Source organism: Falco biarmicus, chromosome 13, assembly GCF_023638135.1.
Source record: "Falco biarmicus isolate bFalBia1 chromosome 13, bFalBia1.pri, whole genome shotgun sequence".
NCBI classification, from domain to species: domain Eukaryota; kingdom Metazoa; phylum Chordata; class Aves; order Falconiformes; family Falconidae; genus Falco; species Falco biarmicus.
In genome coordinates this window covers 4197026-4220218 of record NC_079300.1, presented here as the reverse complement: position 1 = coordinate 4220218, position 23193 = coordinate 4197026, and the positions used below count along the sequence as shown (strand labels likewise).

The following is a 23193-nucleotide window of genomic DNA, read 5'->3' as shown; positions in this document are numbered from 1 at the left end:
ATTTACAGAAAAATGAGAGCTTAGGTAAACAAATATTTATGTATGTCATCTCCCAATTTATTCTTTGGAATTCGGTGAGGGAGTACTTGTGCAACTGAAGACATATTGTAGCGATCCTTTATTCTAATGTCAATCCAGCCAAACAGGAAGATCGTTTGTGCACAAAACTGGCAAATGCCTGTAACTTAGGTGAACAGCAATTTTCTAATGTAACTTGATTTAGCTTCTCCATCCGTTAGGCAGAGGGAGCTTCTGGATATTGGCTTAACGCTCTTATTTTGTAGTGAGGCCTTTGCACAGACCTGAAAAGTGGTGAGTAGTGTGACCGTTGGGAGGTAAATTTGGGCTTTGTGACGGGAGTAGTTGCTTTTCATGGGCACAGTCCTGGAGCAGAGAGCTGGCACCTCCTGGGAGCAGAGCCCTCATGCTCTTGCTTTACGTTTGGAATTTTGGCTGCAATTTCCAAAGCATTGTTGAAGTAGGGTAAACCAAGCGGAGGCCGAAAATACTTGATAGTACGTGGCAAAGAAATAAAAGATACTAGAAAACTTACTGTTTGTCTTGGAAGAAATAATTACAGCACATTAGTCTAGTTTAATTAGTACAGTAATTTAAGTGACTTGTGTATTTTTGCTGTAATTACAGTGTCACCAAAGCTGCAAATCCTGTAGAAAAATAAATAAATCGTGCCTTATTGAAGCAGCTGTTTAGGCAATTATTGTGGAGCCAGCACTGGAGAGAGTGCGATTTAATCAGTGGAGCTTTCTAACTAGTATTGTGGTTTTGGATTTTGCTGTAATGATTTACAGTACGTGTGCACGGCTGCAAAGGAATTGTTCTGAGAAAGCGGAGCAGTAACGCATCCATGCTGGTCACATAGGATAGACCAGCCACATACGCTGCAGAGAACGGTGCTTGTATCCTTGGTGGAGCAGCTAGGAAGCATAACTCCCCCTGAATTCAGCAAGGTTTTTTTTTTTATTGGCCCTAAAACTTACTTGGTTGCCTTGCAGGTGCTTTGTGGCAATGACCAAGGCTTTATTTAAGAAAATGATGATAATTTTTAATTTTTATTATTACTTGAGGAATGAGGTCAATTGGTGAATCGGTTCTCCATCCAGCTCATTCATGCCCACACCTCTGTGGCCACAGGGGCTGTGCTCCTGTATCATCACCAAACCACAGTCTCCGCTCCCTGTAATAATGATCCCAAGTAACACCACTGGGTTTTAGTGCCAGAGCATCCCGAGAAGTCCGTGACAGTTCTCGCCTGGTGCTAGCTGTTCCCTTCTATACCACAAACCCAAGCATCTGTATGTTTTCCACTCTGTAGGTTTTTGCCTCTAATTTGGAAAAGACAAATAAGTTCCATCATCCTCAAAAGGTTAATAACCTCTGGTCGAAATCTCTTCTGCCTATGAGAAAGCCAAACATGATCAGCCCAAGGTGTCAGCCAACGCCAAGGTAGACACGCACATTGGTAGTCACTCCATAGCTGTAAGGCCTATTACCTGCTCCAAGGAGACTACATCTGGTTTAATACGTTTGTTCCTAGACAAATCCATGTCATTCATTTCATATTGAATCCTGCCATCTCGGTGTTTCTGAAGTGCCTACAGATGACTTATTTTTTGTTTCAATACCTTTTCAGTAACTAGTTATACTGACAGGTGGAATATTCCTGGCACCTCTCTTTTCCCCCTTATGATCTTTCTGGTAGGAGTTTTGCTGAATTATTTTAACTGTTGGTGCAAGTTTTCAGGTACTTAAAGTACAGTAAGTAAAGAAAGGAGTGACATGCCTGGAACGCATCTTAGAGCCCTTAGAAAATGTGCAAGTTGTGTTATATTGGTATTTTCCCGCACAATAATTGGACTGAGCTGGAAATCTTTATTCTAACACCTCCTTGTTTGCCAGTTTTCTTTCTAACTACAGCTTGGCTGACACAGCCGAGTTTCTGTGTATGTGTGAATAGTAGTGAATTGCTGTAAAAAGCACATCTGCATTGGATGTATGCATGTTCATTTGCTATGAAAATATAAACCCTTAAATTTATTTTCAGAGGATCTGATGTAAAAAAGTAAGTAATATTTCTCATGTAATTTTTTTGTTTGTTTGTCTATTTTCAATGTCAGTGGTTTGCAGAGTGCTACCAAGGAGCGTGGGATCGTTATCACCCGTTCCACATATCCCAGTAGTGGAAAATGGGCAGGACACTGGCTTGGTGATAACACTGCAGCTTGGGATCAGCTAGCTAAATCTGTTATCGGTATGTAAAAGGAAAAAGATCTGTATTCAATTTACAATGTGCAGCTACTTCTTTTCCTTCATTTACTTCCTTTTAGCATTCCTGTGGTTTTAGCTAAAATAACCACTTTAGTTTAGGAACCAGAATTCATGGTCAATTCCTTTTTCACTACATCTTCTTTGCTTCTGCACCAGGTCCTGAGAGCTCTTTCATTCCATTGGGCACCTTCATGCCCTGTGTCCTGCCACTGATTTCTCTAGTCCTGACCACCCACCTCCCATCAACTCCTGTAGCAGAAAACCATGAAACAGTAGAGAAATCATGGGGTTTGTGTGTGTTTGGGTGGTTCTTTTCCTTCTCATTCAGCATTATTATGTATTATGTATACATAATACATATATACACACATATATAATATGTAAATAAATAAATATTATAATATGTATTCTATGTAATCATAAGCACACCAAAGGTGGGGGAGAAACCCCAGCTGCTAATGTTGACTTGTTTTTCCTTTCAGGTATGATGGAGTTCAGTCTCTTTGGAATATCTTATGTAAGCTAATGAGTTATTACCCTACATTTAATTATCTTGATGTTGTACATGATTTTATACTATTCCAATTGGATCATTTTAAAAATTTCAGACAGGAGCTGATATCTGTGGCTTCTTCAAAGACTCGGAGTATGAGCTGTGTCTTCGCTGGATGCAGCTGGGCGCGTTTTATCCATATTCGAGGAATCACAATCAGAAAGGAACACGGGTGAGTCACAATTTTTTAATGGTTGTCAACAGCTGGGCCTTGGCAACACACACGTATAGAGCAGCCAGAACATCGCACAAGCTGGCCTGGCTCAAAAGAATGTACATTCCGAGCAAAATGGACAAGACAGAAACATGTTTGGCTCTTTATCAAACAAAAATTGCCTTTATTCATAGGCTGGCTGTGCTGTAGGGCTCCCCCTCACCTGGGAGGTTTTGTGCCCACAGAGGGGCTGCTCGGGGATTTGGGCCACTTGGAGGAAGCATGTGCTAAGTTTCCTTTGACTGAATCAAACTCCTCCGTATTTTTCCCAGTGTGGCATTTTTATTTCAATGCACTACACTGACAAGACTAAAATAGAGTGCTTTTACGGCAAGCATACTTAAAGGAACAAAACTGACCTTGGTGCTCTCAGTCCTAATTGTCCATCATTATACAAGAGACGAGAAAATGGAGCAGTGTAATAAGATTCTGGAGTAAGACTCGGCAATGTCTGTACTTTGCAAATTTGCCACCATCAGATATTGTACTTCTTTTAAGAGTAAAGGAAAATAATTGCCTAAATATAGGTCTGTGCTGGCTAAGGACCCTAGTGTAGAAAGCTGTAAAACAAGATAACTGGAAAAATAAAAAAAAATGGAACGAGCACTTCTGTTCCAGTTAAAGCTTCTGGTCTAGCAGAGTTGAGCTATTTATATGGCGTCTATCTAATGGATTAAAGTCTCCTTTTTAAAAACTGTGTGCTTTATCTTGCAGCGGCACACCTTTCGATAGGACTTTTAAAGCCTTTAAAAATGCAGATTCAGGGTTATCATGTTGTTTCCAGTCTTACCCAATTTGCCAAGGTATTGTTCAATACATTTAATAAAGATTGGAAGTGCTCCCTGAAATCAGTCATTAATGCTTCGGTCTCTTCTTGCAAGTCCTGAGTGCTGCCCTGCAGAAAAGAAGGGTAATAAATTATGTACGCTGGGATGTGTCACGCCTCTGGGACGTTTTGCATTAAACATGTTTTACGCTACTTCCCCACCCCCCACCCCGAGGTTTTTCTCTCCTTTCCTCTTTCTCGTTCCCCTCTTAGGGCTGACAGTGATACCTACTGTTTTCTGTGTCACTGTGTCATTTAATTAAAGACTATATAAATGAAGGTGCCCTAGTTCGGTGGAGAACTTTATTTTATTTTATTTTTTCTGAACGAAACAATCCAGTTTGACTAACTGCCGTCTCTTTTCTTTCAGAGGCAAGATCCTGTTTCGTGGAACTCAACTTTTGAGGAGGTTTCCAGGAATGTGCTGAATATAAGATATACCCTGTTACCTTATCTGTACACGTTAATGTATGATGCCCATGCCCATGGCAGCACTGTGGTCCGCCCCATGCTCCATGAGTAAGTGGAACTTACTCTTTTGGTCTCCTTACCAGGAATTTCCACTAAAACTTCTATAGTTACAACCTTCCTAGCAAGTCTTCTCTAAGTTACAGCAATTTTCCTACCAACAAAAAAAGCATGAGATTGAGACTATGAGCTTTCATTATCAAGTCTCACTTTGAATAGCAGTAGTTCTCCATTTTTCACTATGAACATTTGAATATTTTCTTCTCCAGGAGTAATACTTAAATTGTAAATCTCTTTGGGGTGAAGGAACAAAATGCTGGGCATCTGTAGAATGAAAATAACAAAAAAAGAGGGAATTCTGCCAGGAATCATGAGAGTTTTACAGGGGAAAATGGCTTTTTTGGTGTGTGTCCAAGCTAATAGAGCAGATTTTTAAAACAAGTGTTAGACACACAAAGCCGCCTTTGTTCCTTGTCAGGTAGGGCAGTACCTGCAAAAGCTTTAACTCCTTGTGTTGTGGAATTAGATGTGGTCTAGTATCTACCTGAATGTCTTGGCTGAGGAGCAGAGTTGTTTGCATATATTGACTTGCTTTTCTGAAAGCAACTATGAACAAAGCAACACAAATTAGAAAGTTGTTCTCAGTCTGTCCACTAACTAATCTTATTATTGCTAATACTGGCTGAGCTCAAAAGACCTTCTAAGATTTGTGATCTAAATACCCTGAAACGGCAAAAATAGAAAGTTAAGTATTACCTTGTATTTCTCTAATGAGTTTCACATTAGGATCTTTATGCATCTTTGGCAAGCATTAATTGATCTATGAATTATTAATTGCAGAATAAAAAGGAGGAAATAGTAGATACTGGGAATAGTGGATTCAATTACTGACAAAAATGACTTTCAGAAGGAACACTTTGGAGAAGTTCAGCACCCAATATCTAATCAATAGTCTATTAACTTACAGGTTTGTAGAAGACAGAACCACCTGGGAAATATATGAGCAATTCCTTTGGGGACCTGCACTGCTCATCAGCCCTGTGATGCAACAGGTATATTTTTAAGCACTTATGGAAATAACAAAGTCACTTTAGCTAAACTTCGGGTTTTTTATTTAAGGTATCTAAAATGTGCATGTTTAATTCCAGAATGCTGTAACAGTGATTGCTTACTTACCCAATGCCCGCTGGTATGATTACTACACAGTAAGTAATTTTTAAAATTCTATTTTATATGTCTTCTTCAAAGTGCAGTTCAGACAGCAGCAGGGGGTGCTGAGAGTGGTGGTGAGGTGTGAACCCTCTCTCTCCCTTTTACAAACCTGCATTCGGTATCACTTCTTAGCAATATAACATCTACTTAGTTGATAAGAATTTTTAAATTCTGGTATAATAATGTAAAACAAAATTAGCACATTTACAGTAAAGTCAAAGGTTAAATAAATACCTTTAATCTGAAGTCCTTCTCTTGACTTTTTTAAACCTCAAATGATATACTTAATACCTTTGTATGAAATGCTGTAATGCGGAAAGACAAAACGGGTTTAGCTGCATCATCTTTCACAGAAAATAAGAAAAGATTTGGTAATAAGAAGGGCAGGCATCAAAACTCACTTCGTTAATCACAAGTATGTATTTCACCTGGCTGGCCCTTTTGGTTCTGCTGTTGTCACCTACAATCAAGCCAGTCTTTCATAGATCCAGAATGTTAGTTTCTCTTAAAAGCATTGAGTAGTTACTCAAGCAGTAGGAACTCCTAATTAATCTGGCTAGCAAAACAAAATAATTTCAGTCTAAAAAAAACCCAGTAAGGCGAGAGTAATTCAGTAGAAGGCCATTTTATTTTTCATACATAGGATGAAGAGATTGGCTTTAGGGGACAATTCCAAATTTTACCAGCTCCTTTGGACCATATCAACCTGCATATCCGAGGTGGATACATCCTTGCTTGGCAAAGACCTGCTAATACAACTTTTTACAGGTAAGATTAGCTGAAATGTTAGATTTAAGTTTGAATAATTACTGTATAAATGCTGCCAGTCTTCAGATCACCTATATGTATGATAGCACTGGATCCTTATGGCTGGTTTTACTTTTTAGTTTCCTCCTAATGGTCTCCTTTAAATTGAATAGTGTAGATTTGGGAAGTTGACCATGGGAGATCAATTGCGTGGTACACAATACTTTTAAAAACATTCTAACATTGGATGAATATGTAATGTGATTAACTAAGGAAACTGAGGAAGAATCATTGTGTTTTCCGTAGCCGAAAAAACCCGATGGGACTCACTGTGGCTTTGAATGACGCCCTGTTTGCAGAAGGACAGCTTTATTGGGATGATGGGGTTCGCATTGGTATGTATGGTGCTTCTAGCCTTCATGAAATCCTTTTTTGCTGTGAGGATTGTCTAGCAATTTCAGAGTGGGAACTCCAAGCTGTAGGAGAGTGCATTGCTTAGGCATCGCTTTGGAAAAGAAGCGCTGGTGGCTGCTTCTGCCTTAGAAGCTTTCAGTGTAGCGAGGGGTGTTGGAGGAGGAGCTTTGGGAGCACAGGGAAACGATGGATCCTGGCCAAAGCAATCACATTTCTGGAGAACATACCTGAACATGCCTTCAGAGGCAAAACTGAATTTAAACCTTCAGGTTAACATTAGAGTAAAACAAAAATAAGTATCCCAATTTAAACCGCATAATACTATGATTTCTAGAATCAATATGCCGTTTAAAAGAAATTGTGACCTGGAACCTAAGGCAACAGAGATAACAAAGATTTTTCCTCAAGCCTATGGGAACCAGAACCATGGATTATATGGGAAGCTTTAACTAATTTCTTCAACATTACTACATTTAAATTGTCTTCAGGTACGAGATACTTAAATGTCATGTATCCTTTCCATCCAGAATGTATTACCCTTGGAACAGCAATAAGCTATCACAGAGATGGCTGCAAGTAATGCAGAAGAGGGTGGCATTTAGCATAATGGTGTGTAGGGAAGTTTTCAGGATGCTGTTTGTGTACTTGGAGGGGCTGCTCATACGCTGCTGCCTGTTAGCAGTGGCATTCAGAAATGATGGCTGTGTTTATGGAAGCCCAGTGATAAATGAAATTAGCATAGATTCCAAGGTGCATCTTGCCAGGAGGCCTGTGATCTGCTTGTGGTAGTGCAGAAAGGCAAGAACTTGCAGTGCCCGTGATTACCAGCACTACTTTGCGTGCATTTATTGCTGAAGGATAGGATTGATGACAGCGATTTCGAAGAAGCATCAGCATTTATTGTGACCATGTGTGACTGGACAGTGAACGAGCTGGATGTGGGAAAGCATTCCCATGCCTTCTTCAATGAGAAACGTTTTCCTCTTACTGGTCTTAACACCCTCGATCTTCCTAATGCTGTTTGTTTGCCGCCTTTTGTATCTTAGCTTTAAAATGTTTTTTGTTTAAAATTTTGTCTTGATTTAAATAGCACGCATAACAACAAGAAGGTACTTTATGCCTAAAAGCATGTGAAGTCTGGAAATAGAGAAATTTATGTATCGATACTTACCATATATATGTGTATAGTATATGGACACAATTCTTGAACTGAAATTTTGTTAATGTGTTAAATAAGGTGAGTAGTAAATACATTTTATTTTATTCTTTCTTTTGAACAGATGCATATGAAGACAGTGTATATCTGCTAACATCATTCACCGCTAATCAGGTACGTAGTTTTCACTCACATTTTTTGAATCATCATGTAGGGTGATAATTATTGTATTTTTAATTATGGGTATTTTAACTTGGGACTTCATAAAGTCTAGAGAACCCACTGTAACAATAAATTGTGCTCAGAATCAAATAGACTACGACAAATATGATTAAATTATTAGGTAAAAATTTAAGAATCATTCTGAAGTTATCAGTTATTCTGTATTGGTAAATAGTGTGTGCATTTATGGCACTGTAATTTCTCACATAGTTCTGAAAGTACAAGTTTATTTCATAAATTAATTCTGTAAAGTGAAAACACATACCAATATAGAATATCTGGAGCACGTAGATGGGCCAGAACAGCCATGCCAGGAAAAACAGCCCTTGCTGGTGAGAAGGTAGCCGGAGGCTGAAGCCGGGAAGCTTTCAGGACAAAAGGCTTTGACCCTTTTATAGCTACAGAGAAAGATCACTGCCCAGCAAAGAATTTGGGTTTCTTCTCAAGAACTGGCACCTAAAATTGTTCCTAATCCATTTGGCAAGGTCAGGGTCCTCCTTGCTATTCTCTACCTTGTTGTTCAAGCTATGGCATAGCTCCAAAAGGAAGGAAAATGTCACACGGTCAGCAGGAAGGCATCTATGTTAGTAATGCATTTGCCCATATTCACCATAGAATGTATTTATTGTGTGCAGTCTGAGCTCTGGGAGGAAGCAGCAGAATACATGGTCATTGGCAAGCACAAGATAAATCATTCTCTAAAGTAGCAAAAGAGGGGCACAAGGCCTGCCCATTCACGTCTGGCATGCATTCCTGGGTAATGAAGTCAGTGAACAGGAGTGTTTATTTTAAGTACTGGCATTTATAGGATGTTGGGTTTCAATTTTTATCATAACCAGTTAAATATCTGGAATTAAGTTAGTCTGTAGTTATATGAACTATATGATTCTATGGTAATAGAAAACACACTTTATTTCATTAGTTTTTCAGGGTGACAGAACGTCTTCTAATTTTACATGCACCGTTGTCATTTAATTCTGTCTTTGTCAAATTGTGGAATGTTAATTGCTAAGGAAGAGAAGTTTATTTTTCTAACATTCAGTATTTGTATTTGCAAGGAGATTATAAAATAAATTCACCTTTTCCTGCTCTTAGAAAAAGTTGGTAAGGAAAAGCCTAATTGAAGAGGTCTTGAATCAACCAACAATAAAAAATACTCACACCGAAAGTGATACCTTCTAAACACTAAATGTGTAGAATTATATTTGCAGGGGATGACACCTGGGCTGGCACTGTGTCTGGGCTGCTTAACATGGCATTCGCTCCCTGGAGACCTGCTGGACCTGGGTACATCCCAAAGAAACCACGTGCCTACCATCTTAAAATCATAGCACCTGGAAAAGGGAGGGGACCTGTGAGTGCAGAGGGAGGTGGCGGGGGTGGAGGAGCTGTTCTGGGAGGGCTCAGTGCAGAGAGAGCAGAGCCTGGATCAGGCCTTAGGGTCGCTAGCAGATAAGGCTGTGACAGTGAAGGAGGGGGTTTGTCCATGCAGCACTGGCTGCTCATGTCAGGGGTTAAGAGTATCCTGTTGTGTCCTCCTGACATCTATCAGCAGAGTGGCAATTAAAGACACAGCAGAGCTCAGGATTTAGCCAGACTAACAATGTGAAGAAAACTGAAGCCTTCAACATTTGGAAAATCAGTAACAACATACAGGTATTTAAAAATAAATAAATAAATAAGTAGGAAGAGAGGACAGCAAGCGAATAGCTCAAGTGGATTTGTAGCAGTCTGACAATCTCTAATATTACTTTTTTCCTTTTCCTTTCAGAATGTTTTAAATATCACGGTTTTGCATCATGGTTACACTGATCCAAACAACTTAACATTTACTGACATTAAAGTCCTGGGGGTGCCCACCAGCGTTAAGCAGGTGACAATATCACAGAATGGTGGGATGATCACATCAGCTCACACTGCAAACTACTACGATGCCAAGAAGGTGAGATGCCGTTTATGGGGATAATGCCACTTTCACAACTGCATATGTGCTCTTAAACATTTGGCGATTCAGCTCCCAGCTGTAATACCCTATTGAAAATATATTTCAGCAAGGTACACAAACTGCCATCAGGTAATGAATGCTATCAGGTAATGATTATATAATACACTGTTTAATATATAGTAAATATTGTGCATAAGTGTGGTAGAGCTTTTAAGCCTGGAAATTACTGTTAAAGAACCCAAACTACTTCTGATAGTAGAAAATGGTGGATATCGGATTGTGTCTGGTTTCCACTCTTCCTACCAGCTTACTTGCAACCTGTGAGATTTGAAGGAAGGAAAAGTAACTACAAGTATTTTCATAGTCTCTGCATGACCCTGTTGTTGTCAGTCTTGTCTGACAAAATTTTCATTTCCCAGCCCTGTTTGCCTACCACCATTTCTTATTCTGTCATGTCATATTTTGGCTGCAGGCATTGCAGCACAGGCTTCCTACATGTAGAAGTCAGATCTCAATTCTTCTAAAGTTGCCGGCACCCCTTCCGCCAGCTTCAGACCACCAGGCTTTCTACCTGCATGGTTTGTGCCCATCCAGGGCACTACCCCCTCCTGCCTCCCCGGACCATACAGTCAAGCACTCCTAAAGGCAGCTGCAATAAATGTATAAAAGTGTGCTGCCTTTCGAGATGGCACTTCTAGGGAGCATCTTTCAAACACGAACAGCGCTGCTGGGGCATTCAATCTAGCCAGTCTTCTGGCAGAGGGAGACTGCCCAACCTCTCCTGCTGCTGGCGTGTTGCTACCCTTCCTTTGAGATTCAGTATTCTGTTAAGTCTTAGTTCTTCCTCTCTTTCAGTAGGGAGCCAGGACTGTGTAAGCTCTGTACATAATCAAAAAGATGAGTTAAAAATGTAAAAGAGAATGGAAGTGTTTCATTGTGCTGTTCACTTTTTGATAGAAGAATGGGAATTCATATGCACAGTTGAATTAGAGTATGTTTCATGTTTTGTTGCCTTTGTTATTTTATTTTATTTTTAAGAAGAATATCAACTCTAAAAGGGCTTCTGAATGCAGGGAAGGCATCAGAGCCTCATGATCAGAAATGCAAAAATTTATGCTGCTTGAACTGTGTTTATAGTGATACAAACAGAAAAGTAAAAGAGGAGGAATAAATTCTTGTAACCTAAACCGAGAAGCCACTATCTCTGTTGAAGACAGAAAAAGTAATGTATCTTCAGGGCAGAGTTACTAATTGTTCATTTTGTCTGTTCTATTCACAGTTGCTGATAATCACGAAGCTTCAGCTTGAATTAGGCAAAAACTACACTGTGCAATGGAGCTAAACTGCCTGCAGAATAGCATTGGCCACACTGAAGAATTTTCTCATTGTTTTAAAACAATCTTTCAGTTTTCCAGGTGCCTCTTTGTCATCTTGAATACTTTTTTCTATCAAAACATAAGACTTACAGTCAGTTAATATTCAGGCATTATGCATATAAAGGAGTCACATTTCAGTATTTTTGAAGAGTAAATATGACGTCTCCGCATGTTGTAAACACCTGTATTTTAAACAGTATGGCACTTCAGTGTAACTTCATCTTTCAAAACTGAGAAAGCAATGTAAAACTCCGTGTTTTCTCAGAGTAGAATTTCTGGCTGCCTTAATGCATGACAGATTTTGTTGAAAAGATAGGGTTGGCGCTACCTGCATGGATTTGGGGCTGTAATTCTGCCTATATTTAACTTTCATCTTATTTTTAATTATGCCTATGTAAGTCACTATCCTGAGAAGTATTTAAGCCAAAGTAAATGTTTTCAGATTCGTGATTTTAGCATGAAACAATGTTTCAAGTTGTTGATCTATAAAATACTAAGATATGTGCAAAATAAATTTGAAGTTCTTTTTGTCTGTGACTTTAGCCAGACATTTGTGTTCCCCAGTGGTTTGATCTGAAGTTGTAAAATTAAGCCTGAAGTTTCAAGGTTAACTAATGAATGTTGGTCTCTGAGTGTTTATTTCACTGAAGGAAATGTTATTGTATGTTTACTATTATAGTAAAGACTCTTTGTATCCCAAGAGTGCAGCATATGATCTAAACAGATTGGTAAAGAATGTATATAATTAAATTTGATGGGAATAAACGGCTGTCCAAAGGTGGTAGTAATCTCTAGTGACTATGCTTAAGGTTCATTTAAAGGATTCCTCTCTGCTTTAAAATTTTCTGGTAAAACAGCTAAGTACCCAACATCTCATAGGTGGATCAATGTATTTACAGGGCTAAATTTAATGAAACTTCCCTGTAAAATAATAATTAAATTGACAATCCAGAGAAAATGATCATTTACAACTAAACATTTGATTTTGACAAAAGTTTTTGCCTGAAGGAAGAAACAACAGTTTCTGCAGAGCCTGCGATGACCGGCTACATAGGTAAGCGGATGCAATGACGCGTCCTGTCGCTGCCGAGGGGAGGTGAGGGTTTCCGAGCCTTCAACCATTCCCTCCAACATTATGTCCTACTGCTTTGTACCTGCCTGACTGACGTGTGAAACCTTAGGCACAGCCCAAGGCTTCCAAATGATTATTTTAATAATTTTTTCTTATTAGATTTATTTTGGGAATCTCATGGTTCTGTTTCCTTGGCTTTGAAAAGCTCAGCACATCAGCTGAAGGAACTGCATTTCAGCCATGGGGGAAGGCTTTTACTACGTCCCCAAGATTATAACATATGAGGAACTCATACAGACTAAGAATCAGAGCTTTGGCACAGACATCGGCCACCTTGGGGAGGTACTGATCTTTAGGAGGTATCTCTTCCATCCTGCAGTTCGCATGTGCAACCCAGCAGAGCCTGGCCCACAGCTCACTCCTGAAACATCTGTGCAGCATCACATCCTTAGGTGGAGACAGAAGAAGCTATATGCTGAACTTGGGTGCTGTTTTTTGCAGGTTGGTAGCAGCTCTTCATGCAATGCTTTTCTTTAGTTCAAGAATGCATATATGTTGTGAAAAACTCCTGCAGGAAGTCCCATCAAAGTCCATGAGCTGTCCTGAGTAGTTTCAACAGAATTGAGCAGCAAAATAGACTGCTTGTGTTGAGGATGGGACTTTATGACTATTGCTTTCTGCATAGTTTAACTTTCTAGCACTTAAAAAAATTACTTGTAAAATAGTGTAACAACATCCAGAGGTTTGATGCAATCCTGCTGCCCATTGCACCAGAAAATTCTCACTGAAGACACAATACCTTCCCTGAAAGCCATAAAGTTCTGCTTTCAATATTCTTTTTTTCCTGAACTTCATTGGCCACTGTCCTGGGCAGCAATTGAGGGGAAAAAATAAAAAAAAAGGGAAAAACAACATACAACCAGTACTTGTGAAAAGTCAGAAATTTGTTTGGTGTATTAAAATTTTCAGCTATTTTTTTCCTAGTATGAAGTTACCAATTACATTATGCATATTGTTGTGGGTCAGCCCTGGTAGGCAGCTACATAGGGTCAAAGACCCAATAGGCTGCTGGAAATCAGGAGGGTGAAAACATGCATCCTGGTCTGAAACTGGTACCAAGCATGGCCAGTGGCAGGATGCTGGGTGATGTAGCTCTTTGTGCTGAGCCAGCATCTGTTCTGCATCGTGATCTGGACAGATGAACAAAAGGAAAGTTCACTTCTTAATGCCATGTCTTGCGTTTTTAATTCCTTAACAAACTGGAAGTTTAACCCCAACCATTTTGAGCAGGGTTCTTCATGTCATATGTACAGCTGAAATCTGCCTTTGAGAGAGACAGGTGGATATACTGAGAAGTGTGTGTTTATACATCAGTATATGCGCGTGTGTGTATATATATATGAGTATTTTATATAAATATATACACACACCACTATATATATACATATACACATAAGTATGCAGGAATATGTATATACACCTTTATCTCTGATATATACATAAACATATATGTATATATACACACATATGTGTGTATATATATGCACATGTAAATACATGTGGTTTGTTTCACCATTAAATGTTCCACTTTACTGAGACTTTGTAAAAATATTAATGATGTTCAGGTTTCAGGGGACCTATACCAGTGAACAGCCAGATGGAAACAGGACCTGATGAGTATACTTTTTTTTCCTTCAAGAAATGTTTAAGTAGCTCATTCCAGAGCTGATCCAAACCTCATGGGCATCTGGTGAGGGTTTTTTTCTGTTGGCTTTGGATCTACTCCTGAAAGCTTAGGTCTGTTTTTTTTAAAACCTGTGCCTCCTGCTGCTGGCACGGGTGCAGCTTCATTCATCAGAGCAAAAATGGCCTTTGAATCTATTGTTGCAGACCAAAACCACAGCCTAGACATTAAATCAAGGTCAAGTAACAGGTTAATGAACTTCACAAAACTGTCTCGCCTAGCTACCTAATTAGGAGTTGCAACCAAACAAGAACTTTGTCATTCCAGTTGCTCTAACCTCGGTATGCAAAGGACTTGAGAAAGTTATCATAGTACAGCAACTGCACTTAAAGCTAATGTTGGTTGTGCAGAGCCCTCCGGCTCTGGCTAACGTACTTCTGTAAGAGAACAGCGGATACAGAGAAAATGCCCAATGAATCGCCTCCCAGATGATGACAACTTTTCAAGTACTAGCAGATAACCCTGACCCTTTTAAAGAATATAAAATATATTTTTTTTTCCATGTAACAAACAGTTAATATTGTAGTTACACGCTGGAGCTGCGCTCCAGCTCCCCAAATCAGCCTGAGAGCAAGGCCAGTGACGGGACTGCTGGAGGCCAGATCTGTATCTCCACGACAAATCAAGAGGAAATTACATTTCCCATGACAGGTAGCATGACCTTCAGTACCTTGCAAGACAGAAGCATTTCACATCCAATTATTATTAATTCACCAGCCAGCCTGGCAACCACCGTGTTTGCCCTCATGCACTGAGCCCACGCAGTCGACCCGAAGGAGAACACGCTCTGATGGGATGTGGCTTGTTTGGGTTGCAATGCCAAGGGGGTGGGTGACTTCCCACCTGGCCTCTGCTAAGAAAGTTCTGCTTTTCATTTTAAAAAGAGAGAAAGCAGAAAACCTGCAAAACTGGGTTTTCACTTCAATCCTTTTCCTTCCTATTTCTCAAATAGTGAGTACACCAGACCTCTCTGCAGGCTCCTGCGCCGTTTAATCGTTTGTATTTCAAATATGGTTATGTGGCTGTAGCAATGTGTAATATTTAGATCTAATTAACTTTCTCATGCTTCAAAAGTGGAAAGATCCAAGAATCCTTCAATAATAGAACACATGAAACGCAAGCCTGGAAATAGCTGGGAGCTTTCTTTCTAGCGACCATAACGTGATGAGCACTATTGAGGTGACAGCTCTGCAGATTACATCATTGCCAGACGCACAGCTGGAGGACATTTTCAGAGAAGTGCCCTGTAATAACCAGAGAGTGACTTACCTTAAAAAGATTCTGACTCCAAACCTATGGAAACAATAATGACATAGTGGGGTTCCCACCATGCTTTTGGGTCAGCACCCGGCTCCCCAGGCTGCAAGGTGAATTCCTGTTGTCCCACACCTAATATTACAGCTTTATGGGAGGATGACAGAAGCTACAGATTTCAGTGGTAGGTTTGTTATAGCATATGCTACATAAATAGAAGATTTTATAAATATTTCTGGTTCTCACAGACTAAAAAGTAGTTGGGATGCTTACATTACTTGCCTTTTAGGAAGATGCTCTTGTTTGATTGTCCTTCCTCCTGTCTCATGTTGCAGCTGAAGGATATTCACAGTGAGCTCTTCAATATAAGATCTCCTTTAGCTTAGCTTTTCCTCCAGGAAACTACTGAATTTTGAAAGCAGTTCTTTCACCACTAAAAAGAAGTGCCCTTTTATGCCAACTTAAAACAAAACTGCCACTAATTGGTGTGGGAAGGAAATTTTAAAGCATCAACTCACGTTTGCCTTCAGCATGACTCTAAAGGATTTCCAAACGATGCTCGCACTTACTCTGAAGGACTTCTTCTGGTACCACGTATACGAGTAGGTGGATGGGTTGTCTGGGGGTGGAGTGTCTCTGTTGAGCAGGAGCATATACTGTTGTGCTAGACACTGATGGCCCTGAAATTACTATTCTGCTAATGTAAAAGACAAAACCTTGTCTCACTTGGCTGTGCTTGTTCTAATGAAGCTGCCACACATGCACGGTTAATTGGATTGGTTTTTTTTCCTTGGAGCCTGGAAGTAGCAGCTGGATGGCAACATCTGGCAACACCGCAGGACTGTGGTCTGGCTTGTGAAAAGCAAGTAGTATGTCACCATTCAGGACAGCATGGGGAGGGTGTCTTCACTTTATGAGAAGTTATCCCTTCCTTCCGTTTTGTTTATCCTGAGGTGGTGAGCAAACTAGCATGGCCATATATTTTAAAGCTTGTGCCAACTCCAGTGATAGGCACGAGGACTAACATATTAATTCTACTTAATAAAAATAATTTTAAAAAACCTTGCTTTTTTGTATACTTTTTTTTTTTTTTATTATCAGTTGATAAAATTTTGGGGGTTTCTTTAGCTACACCAGGAAATTGTGGTAAGAAGCTACACCGGTAATGAAGAGTTTGTATGTTCCTGTTTACATTTACTGAAAATGCTAACCTCATATCGTTCTGAGAATTAAGTCAAGATTCATGGTTTTTCCAGTGCTATATTGCAATATGAATTTTTGAATATTAATAATGAATGCTGATGAATTGAAACTGAAACATTAAAAATTAATCCAATGCAATATTACACTTCAGATTGTCCTGTGTGGGAAGGTTAAGTGTTTAAATACGTATTTGGTATATGCTAAATATATGTAATTCATAGGTGCATGTATACATACACTATACATATAGTTTAAATTTTAGTATGTAAAACAAGGGGTGTGGCAACAGTATATGGTTATTCTCAAATTCAAAGCCAATTCAGTTGAATGTTTAATGCACGTGAGGCATTATGCACATTACAGTAATTATGTAATAAGCAATTTAGAAATGCTCCCTGACCAGTGGTTCCCTTTTAATAATGTCACGAGACCTTTCAGGCAGATTAGTGCACCGTTTACTCCCACTGATATAAACCCTATATTCAGGGCCAGGCCATAAAGTAGCTGATAGTAATATATTCCAGCTTGTTTTAAAAATTGAAGCAATTTGCATTGAGCACTCAGTGTGAGAAAGGCAAATAAAAGCGACGGTCAAGCAGGATAGCCCAAAAGTATCTGTTAAAAACATTTTTTGTCATAAATTACCTCTTAAAAATACCAAGAGGATGGAGGAGAGCAAAGGATCTGGTCTAGATGAGTCCTTCCAGGTCCGTGGCTTGCTTTGGCAGCATGGAAAGACCTGAGCTGGAGAATATGCTGCATAACAGAGAAAATATTCAAATTCTATGTAGATCTGAATTTGGCTCAGCAGGACACAGCCACGGCAGTTGGAGTTAAATCAGACGTGTACAGGAGTTGATCCAACAGCCTTCCCATTCCCTGTGTTTGTGGACTGTTCCTGTACAAGGTGTCACGAGGACAGTTCAATTCACTTTGAAACAGCCTGTTAAAAAAATAACCTCCTATCTGCTTTTGATAGCTGGATAGAAGTCTAAGACTGAGGAGTACAGTCTGATGTTTGGAATCCAGAAGAGCTGCTGCCTAAACCTTACAGAACTTTGATGACTTGTGTTATTTTCTCGTGAATATGACTGTAACGGGGAGTAACATGCTCTGACTTGTGATTGTGGTGTTTGAAATGAAGCCAGCAAATGGAAATTTGAGAAAGAGCACAGCTCTTTCTCAAGCCCAACCATTTTGCTCTGTTCATTTCATTATTGCTTTTGCTAATATATGTAACTCTAGTGGTTATTATTTTTAATAGATTCGTGAGAAAATAAACAGCATTCCTTAACAATAGTTACACTGTCAGATATGTATTTAATAAATGTTATCTGCAATGACACTGTCTGCCTCCTCTGAAAAGACTGCACGACCCAGTGCATTCACTTAAAATAACAGCTGCAGAATCTCTTTTCTCCTCTCTGTTGTCTCCTATTTGATCTATACAGTTCCTCGCAGCATCCTGACACCTATATCTTATCATTTGTGCTAGGACGTTTGGATTACAACAGACAGAAAAGAAAGCTCCAGGAGGATTGTCCTGTTAGGAAATACAGTTGGGTTTGCTGTTTAATCATGACACTGTTATCCGCCGTGTTGGGATTAATACTGCTCCACTCCCTGCCCGGTGCCACTTGCTGGAGACAGGCGAAGCTGACGAAGGACCTGGCCAGACACTGCTGAAGGGCAAAGCAAGGTTTGCCTTCTGTGCTAATACCAGTAAATAACATCTCCTCGGGTAACAACTTTCTGACAATGTTTGCAATGCTAAGAGAAACAGGAGCCCTCATTAAAACAACTCCCCATGAGTACAGGAGCCACCTTTGATGCGCACGTTTTTCTGCCCTTCGCTGTGGCAGGGGCGTGGGTGCCTGCCTGCGCCACTCCTGTTTCTTTCTGCCTCTTGGCTTATGGCATGTTCTGGTTGTTGGCTTCGGGCAGCAGCAGGCTCCAGATTCCCCAGAGTCATGCCTTGGGGCTGCAGAGTGGGATGTTCTTCAGTTGCTTGCTGATGATTCAATCTTTAAAAGTGGAAAGCAACCCATGGCCCACTCTAACCAGAGCCCCTTTGCTGGCAAGCAGTGGGAGAGCTTTGCCCTCGCCTCCCTCTGTCCCATCTCACCCCTGCTAACTCTTCCTCTCAATTCCCCGTGGTCCCCCACTCCCCAGCCCTCACCCCCATGGCCGCGTGCTTCCCTGGCTCCCCCCACATCTCCAGAGACCGAGTGAGACATGGGTTCGGCCGGTGCCTCGTGTCCAGATACACAGGCAGCCCCGTCCATGGGCTGGCAGAAGCCCTGACATTCAAAAGCTGCAACCCAGCTACACGCTTTCTTACAGCGGGGCACCAGTCAAAGGAGTTTTTGATATTTCAAAATGATACATTTCCCTTGTATTAAATAATGAATGAAAAGAAAATAGGATTTCCTGCACTGCATATACAAACTCTCAGATTAATTTGTTGCTATCCAATATTCCTGGATTAATTTTCCGTTGCAGCAGGCAGTGATGCTGGGGAAGCATGTTTTGTTATTTTTCATCCCAGGCAGCTCTTGCTTCCTCTACAAGTTTCCATCTGATTCCTTTAATGAAATACCTCTCACAATTGAGCTAATCTCCCCCTCAGCTACTCCTTTTCTCATTTTCACTGCCACCCTTTGCCTTCTGTTCAGCACTCTGTGCTGCTATCAGGCTCGAGAAAATGCTTTTACGGGTTCTACCTATTCCATCTCTAACTTTAGAAAACGAAATATTTTCATGCCACCTCTACAGCCTGCAATTTTAAATGGATCTAATCGGTTCTGCCCTCTACCTTTTATAACTAGAAACATTTTCAAATGAAAATTGAGATATTCCATCCTTCAGTGATAGCCTAATCTCTCTCTCTTCTCACAAAATGTTTCAAGCAAGATATATATATAAAAAAAAAAAAAAAAAAAAAGAAAGAAAGAAAGTTTGCCTGACTTTGAGAACTTAAACACAGCACAAAAGCCTTTTCCAAGACTTTTAATTGAAGCTAAACATCTATTTAGGTTACAATGTCCTATCTTTAACTTGAATAGAATAATTCCTTTTCTTGTAGTTAACCTTTGATCAGCTGCCTACCTTTGAACTCTCAGAGAGCCACCCTCTTCTTGTTATCCTCGTCCCATTTCTCCTGTAACTCTTGTGTAACTGCACCCTATAAATCAAAACAGAATTCTCTTTGGTGAAATAGCTTTTTTTTTTGTTTTCTTTCTCTTTTTCCCCTACAGGAATGGTTTCAGTCACTTTGTCCTTTTGGTTTTGAATATAACCACTATAGAGAGCTGGGATATAATACTGTAGGATGTTTGTACAGTTTTACATTATATTTTATATATATATATAAAAAAACCCACCAAAACCCCCCTTTGAATCTAATACCGATATTCCAGATTACATCTGAAAAGTCATCTTTGTGGTGGCCTTTGCCCCGCCTAGTCCATGGTCACTTACGGGATTCCCCCTCGGAGTTGGGGCAGGAGGTTGGGAAGGGGCAAGAGGGATGGCTTTCTGTGGGCGAGCAGCTTACTCCCACCAGGTGACAGACAACCTTCAGGATGCTCCACTTTTCTGCTGGGGTTCTGAAATGTCAAGATAAAATAAACAAATAAACAATAACAAGTGCAAAGAAAGCAATTACATTCTGTTTAATTTGATTGGCACTCTTTTCAGAATTACACCTGCTGCTCTTTTCTGCCTCCCTCTGATCACACAGATGATCTCCGGTGATGCAGGAGGGAAGCAAGTGCCAGGCGGGTTCCTTTGGATTGCAGCAGCCTTTACGTACAGAGCTGAGGCAAGCTGCTCCTGCGCACTGACTGCTCTTGCAGAGAGGGGGAACCTCAGCTTTGATGCAGCTCAAACAGCTGGAGTAAGGCAACATGCAACTTGGTCATTTAGTCACCCAACTTTTGATGTAGGTACCTAAACTACCCGTCTGACACTTAAAAAGAGGTTCTGTTAGCACATTTTAAATATCGTAGTTCTGAATTTATATACTTGCAAACATACCGTCAAATCCTCCCAAGTTAATAGTAGCACTCAAAAGAATATGTGGTTACACAAATAATATTTTTTTTAAAAAAATAACATAAACAAAAAATTAACTTGTTAAAAATCATGGCATGGTTTCAATTGTTCTGTTTTGGTTTTGAATATCAGCAGTGTATGACTTAGAATGTTCTAAACTATTAATTACCTTGTTTAAAGTGTTTGCATTAAATAATGTTTTGCTTCAGGATAGATGCAGGTAACGATCTTCCTTATTAATACTCGTCTCTGAATGAATTCAGAAGAGAGAATTGAATTTCTGTACCCATAATGCACAGCCTAGCAAGCAGTTATCAATCCCTTTTCCCCAAACGGTTTTGAACTATACACATCCAAGCGATTTATAATGCAGATGGCACTTGCAGAATTGGCACAAGTACAAAGGGTTTCTTTTCCTTTCGAAATATTTTTTATCACACATCCTACCCCACTTCTCTCACTATCATATCCCAAATGAAGAGTAAGTATTTTCTTACCTAGTGTGCATATAGAACTAAGTAAAGAGCTGGTTAAAAATTACACAGGAATCCTTCCACATTGGGGGTGGTCTCAGAAAATCAGAGTAGAGCTGCACAGAAGGGCACGACACCTGGAAGGATGGCATGATGTGGAATGAAACTACTGGTTAAAAGTTACCGTGTATTTTTGACATTGACTTTCTTACAGGCAAAGCTAAATATTTAATTTCAAAAGGTACACCGACTATAGCTGGAGACAGCACCATTCTCTCAGTGCGTATCTTTTCCCTCACTTACACAAATGTGTATCAGCCTCTGAAACGCTCCCAAGGACAACGGATTCCCCCTGCAGCGCTTCCTTAATGCAGCACTAACCCACAGAGCCTTACTTCAAAGTTTCCAAACCTTAAAACAGGAACACAGAGGAAAAGTTTCGCTACTGGAATAACCCAACAGCCTGGTTCGCTTTGAGATCTGTTTCCCCACAGATTAACCTACATTTCCCTCTACTGAGTGGCAAGCTCACAAGGAAACCTAACGTTAATGAGCGGTGGGAGAGGTTACTCGCCATCGAGGAAAGCTGCGCTGGGTCCTCGCCACTGGGGTCCTGGGGATGCTCAGCTTCTGGCAGGCTCTCTTCGGCTCAGCATGTTCCGCATGGCAGCACCTAACAAATAAAGCAAAAAGAAATGGTTTGAATAAAATAATCTGAAATGAAATGACTTCTGAAACCAAAGAATATGACCAAGATGACCATAAAGATGAATCACCTCACCCAAACTAAAACCCTGTGATAAATAATACTGCTGAGGGGGTAAGTGAGGTGAGACTCGGGAGATCCTGGGACCGCAAGGTTCAGATAAATCCTTTTACTTTGAGCATCTTTATGCTGGCTCTATTGCGCATCAGAGACTCGAGAGGCTGCTTGTTCACGTGCCTTATTTCACTGGGACAACACCTCTGTGCTCAGGCATGTTTTGCAGCCTGCTTTAAATAGGAACCGAGTATACTAACACTGCCCAACTACGGTAGCGCTGGGTGACAGCTCAGTCAGAAGAACCTGCCTATAGAACTGAAGGCTGTAAAAAGCACGTGAGAGTGTAAGGAATGTGGATTTGCAGTTATAAAAATATTAAAGTATTTTACCTGACCCAGTGATTTTTACACCTGCAGATATGCTTGTAAACACAATTTAGCCAGGCTCGTTTCAAACAAAAGTTATGTGCTAAGATGAGCCAGGCTGTGAGTCCCTGTATATTTGTTTATAACAGGGAGCATGAAGAATACCTCAGATATTTTTTTTCTTTATTCTCTAAGATGAAAAGTAAGCTATTTAATGCTTTTTCTCCCAGTTACGTGAATGCCCCAGGAACAGGGCAGGACAAGAATGTTGAGAAGGGGGATCTGCCTTACACTGGCATCACACGCATGTGCTGGCAGGGCCATGGGCTGGTGCCGATGCACCCAAGAGGTGCCCTCTGGGCCACGAGGTACCAGCGTGTCCCCTTGCTGCGATGCATATCAGAGAGCGGCCACAGAGCATCACGTACGGCTCTTGTATGAGGCAGCCAAACCAGTAAAGAGCAGATCCTCTGCCCTTGGATAACTGACTAACCACCAAATAAACCTGCAGCACAGAAACATTCAACATATTAGAATAATTTATAGCACTGGATATTATGTCCATGAGAGAAAACAAATATTTGCATAGTTCAGACTAATGAGACAATGTAATTCTCAGCGCACTTTCTTTGGCTTTGACCATTTCATTAAAAAACTGATTTGCACATAATTTAAAAACATTATGCATATATACATACACACACATACCCCACGCTGATACACAAATATATCAGCATTATTACTCCACCCAAGTATTACACCGCTATGCTGATAGCACGTTAGACACCTGCTGCCGTGGTAAAAGCACTGAATATTGTGGAACTCGGTGTGCTGCCCTGGCGGA

General features: G+C 40.3%; 1 protein-coding gene across 2 annotated transcripts in view; it reads left to right on the top strand.

Moving 5' to 3' along the window:
• The window catches only part of SI (sucrase-isomaltase), a 51689-nt gene extending 39570 nt beyond the window's left edge, over positions 1–12119 (top strand). For both annotated transcript variants that reach the window (XM_056359136.1, XM_056359137.1), the window contains 11 exons: positions 2136–2269; positions 2769–2803; positions 2895–3011; positions 4250–4398; positions 5315–5399; positions 5496–5552; positions 6203–6327; positions 6613–6701; positions 8001–8050; positions 9870–10040; positions 11323–12119. In XM_056359136.1, the coding sequence (XP_056215111.1) occupies positions 2136–2269; positions 2769–2803; positions 2895–3011; positions 4250–4398; positions 5315–5399; positions 5496–5552; positions 6203–6327; positions 6613–6701; positions 8001–8050; positions 9870–10040; positions 11323–11385 (1075 nt within the window). In that variant the 3' untranslated portion in view covers positions 11386–12119. The remainder of the gene's footprint in view (positions 1–2135; positions 2270–2768; positions 2804–2894; positions 3012–4249; positions 4399–5314; positions 5400–5495; positions 5553–6202; positions 6328–6612; positions 6702–8000; positions 8051–9869; positions 10041–11322) is intronic.
• Positions 12120–23193: the final 11074 nt, after the last annotated feature.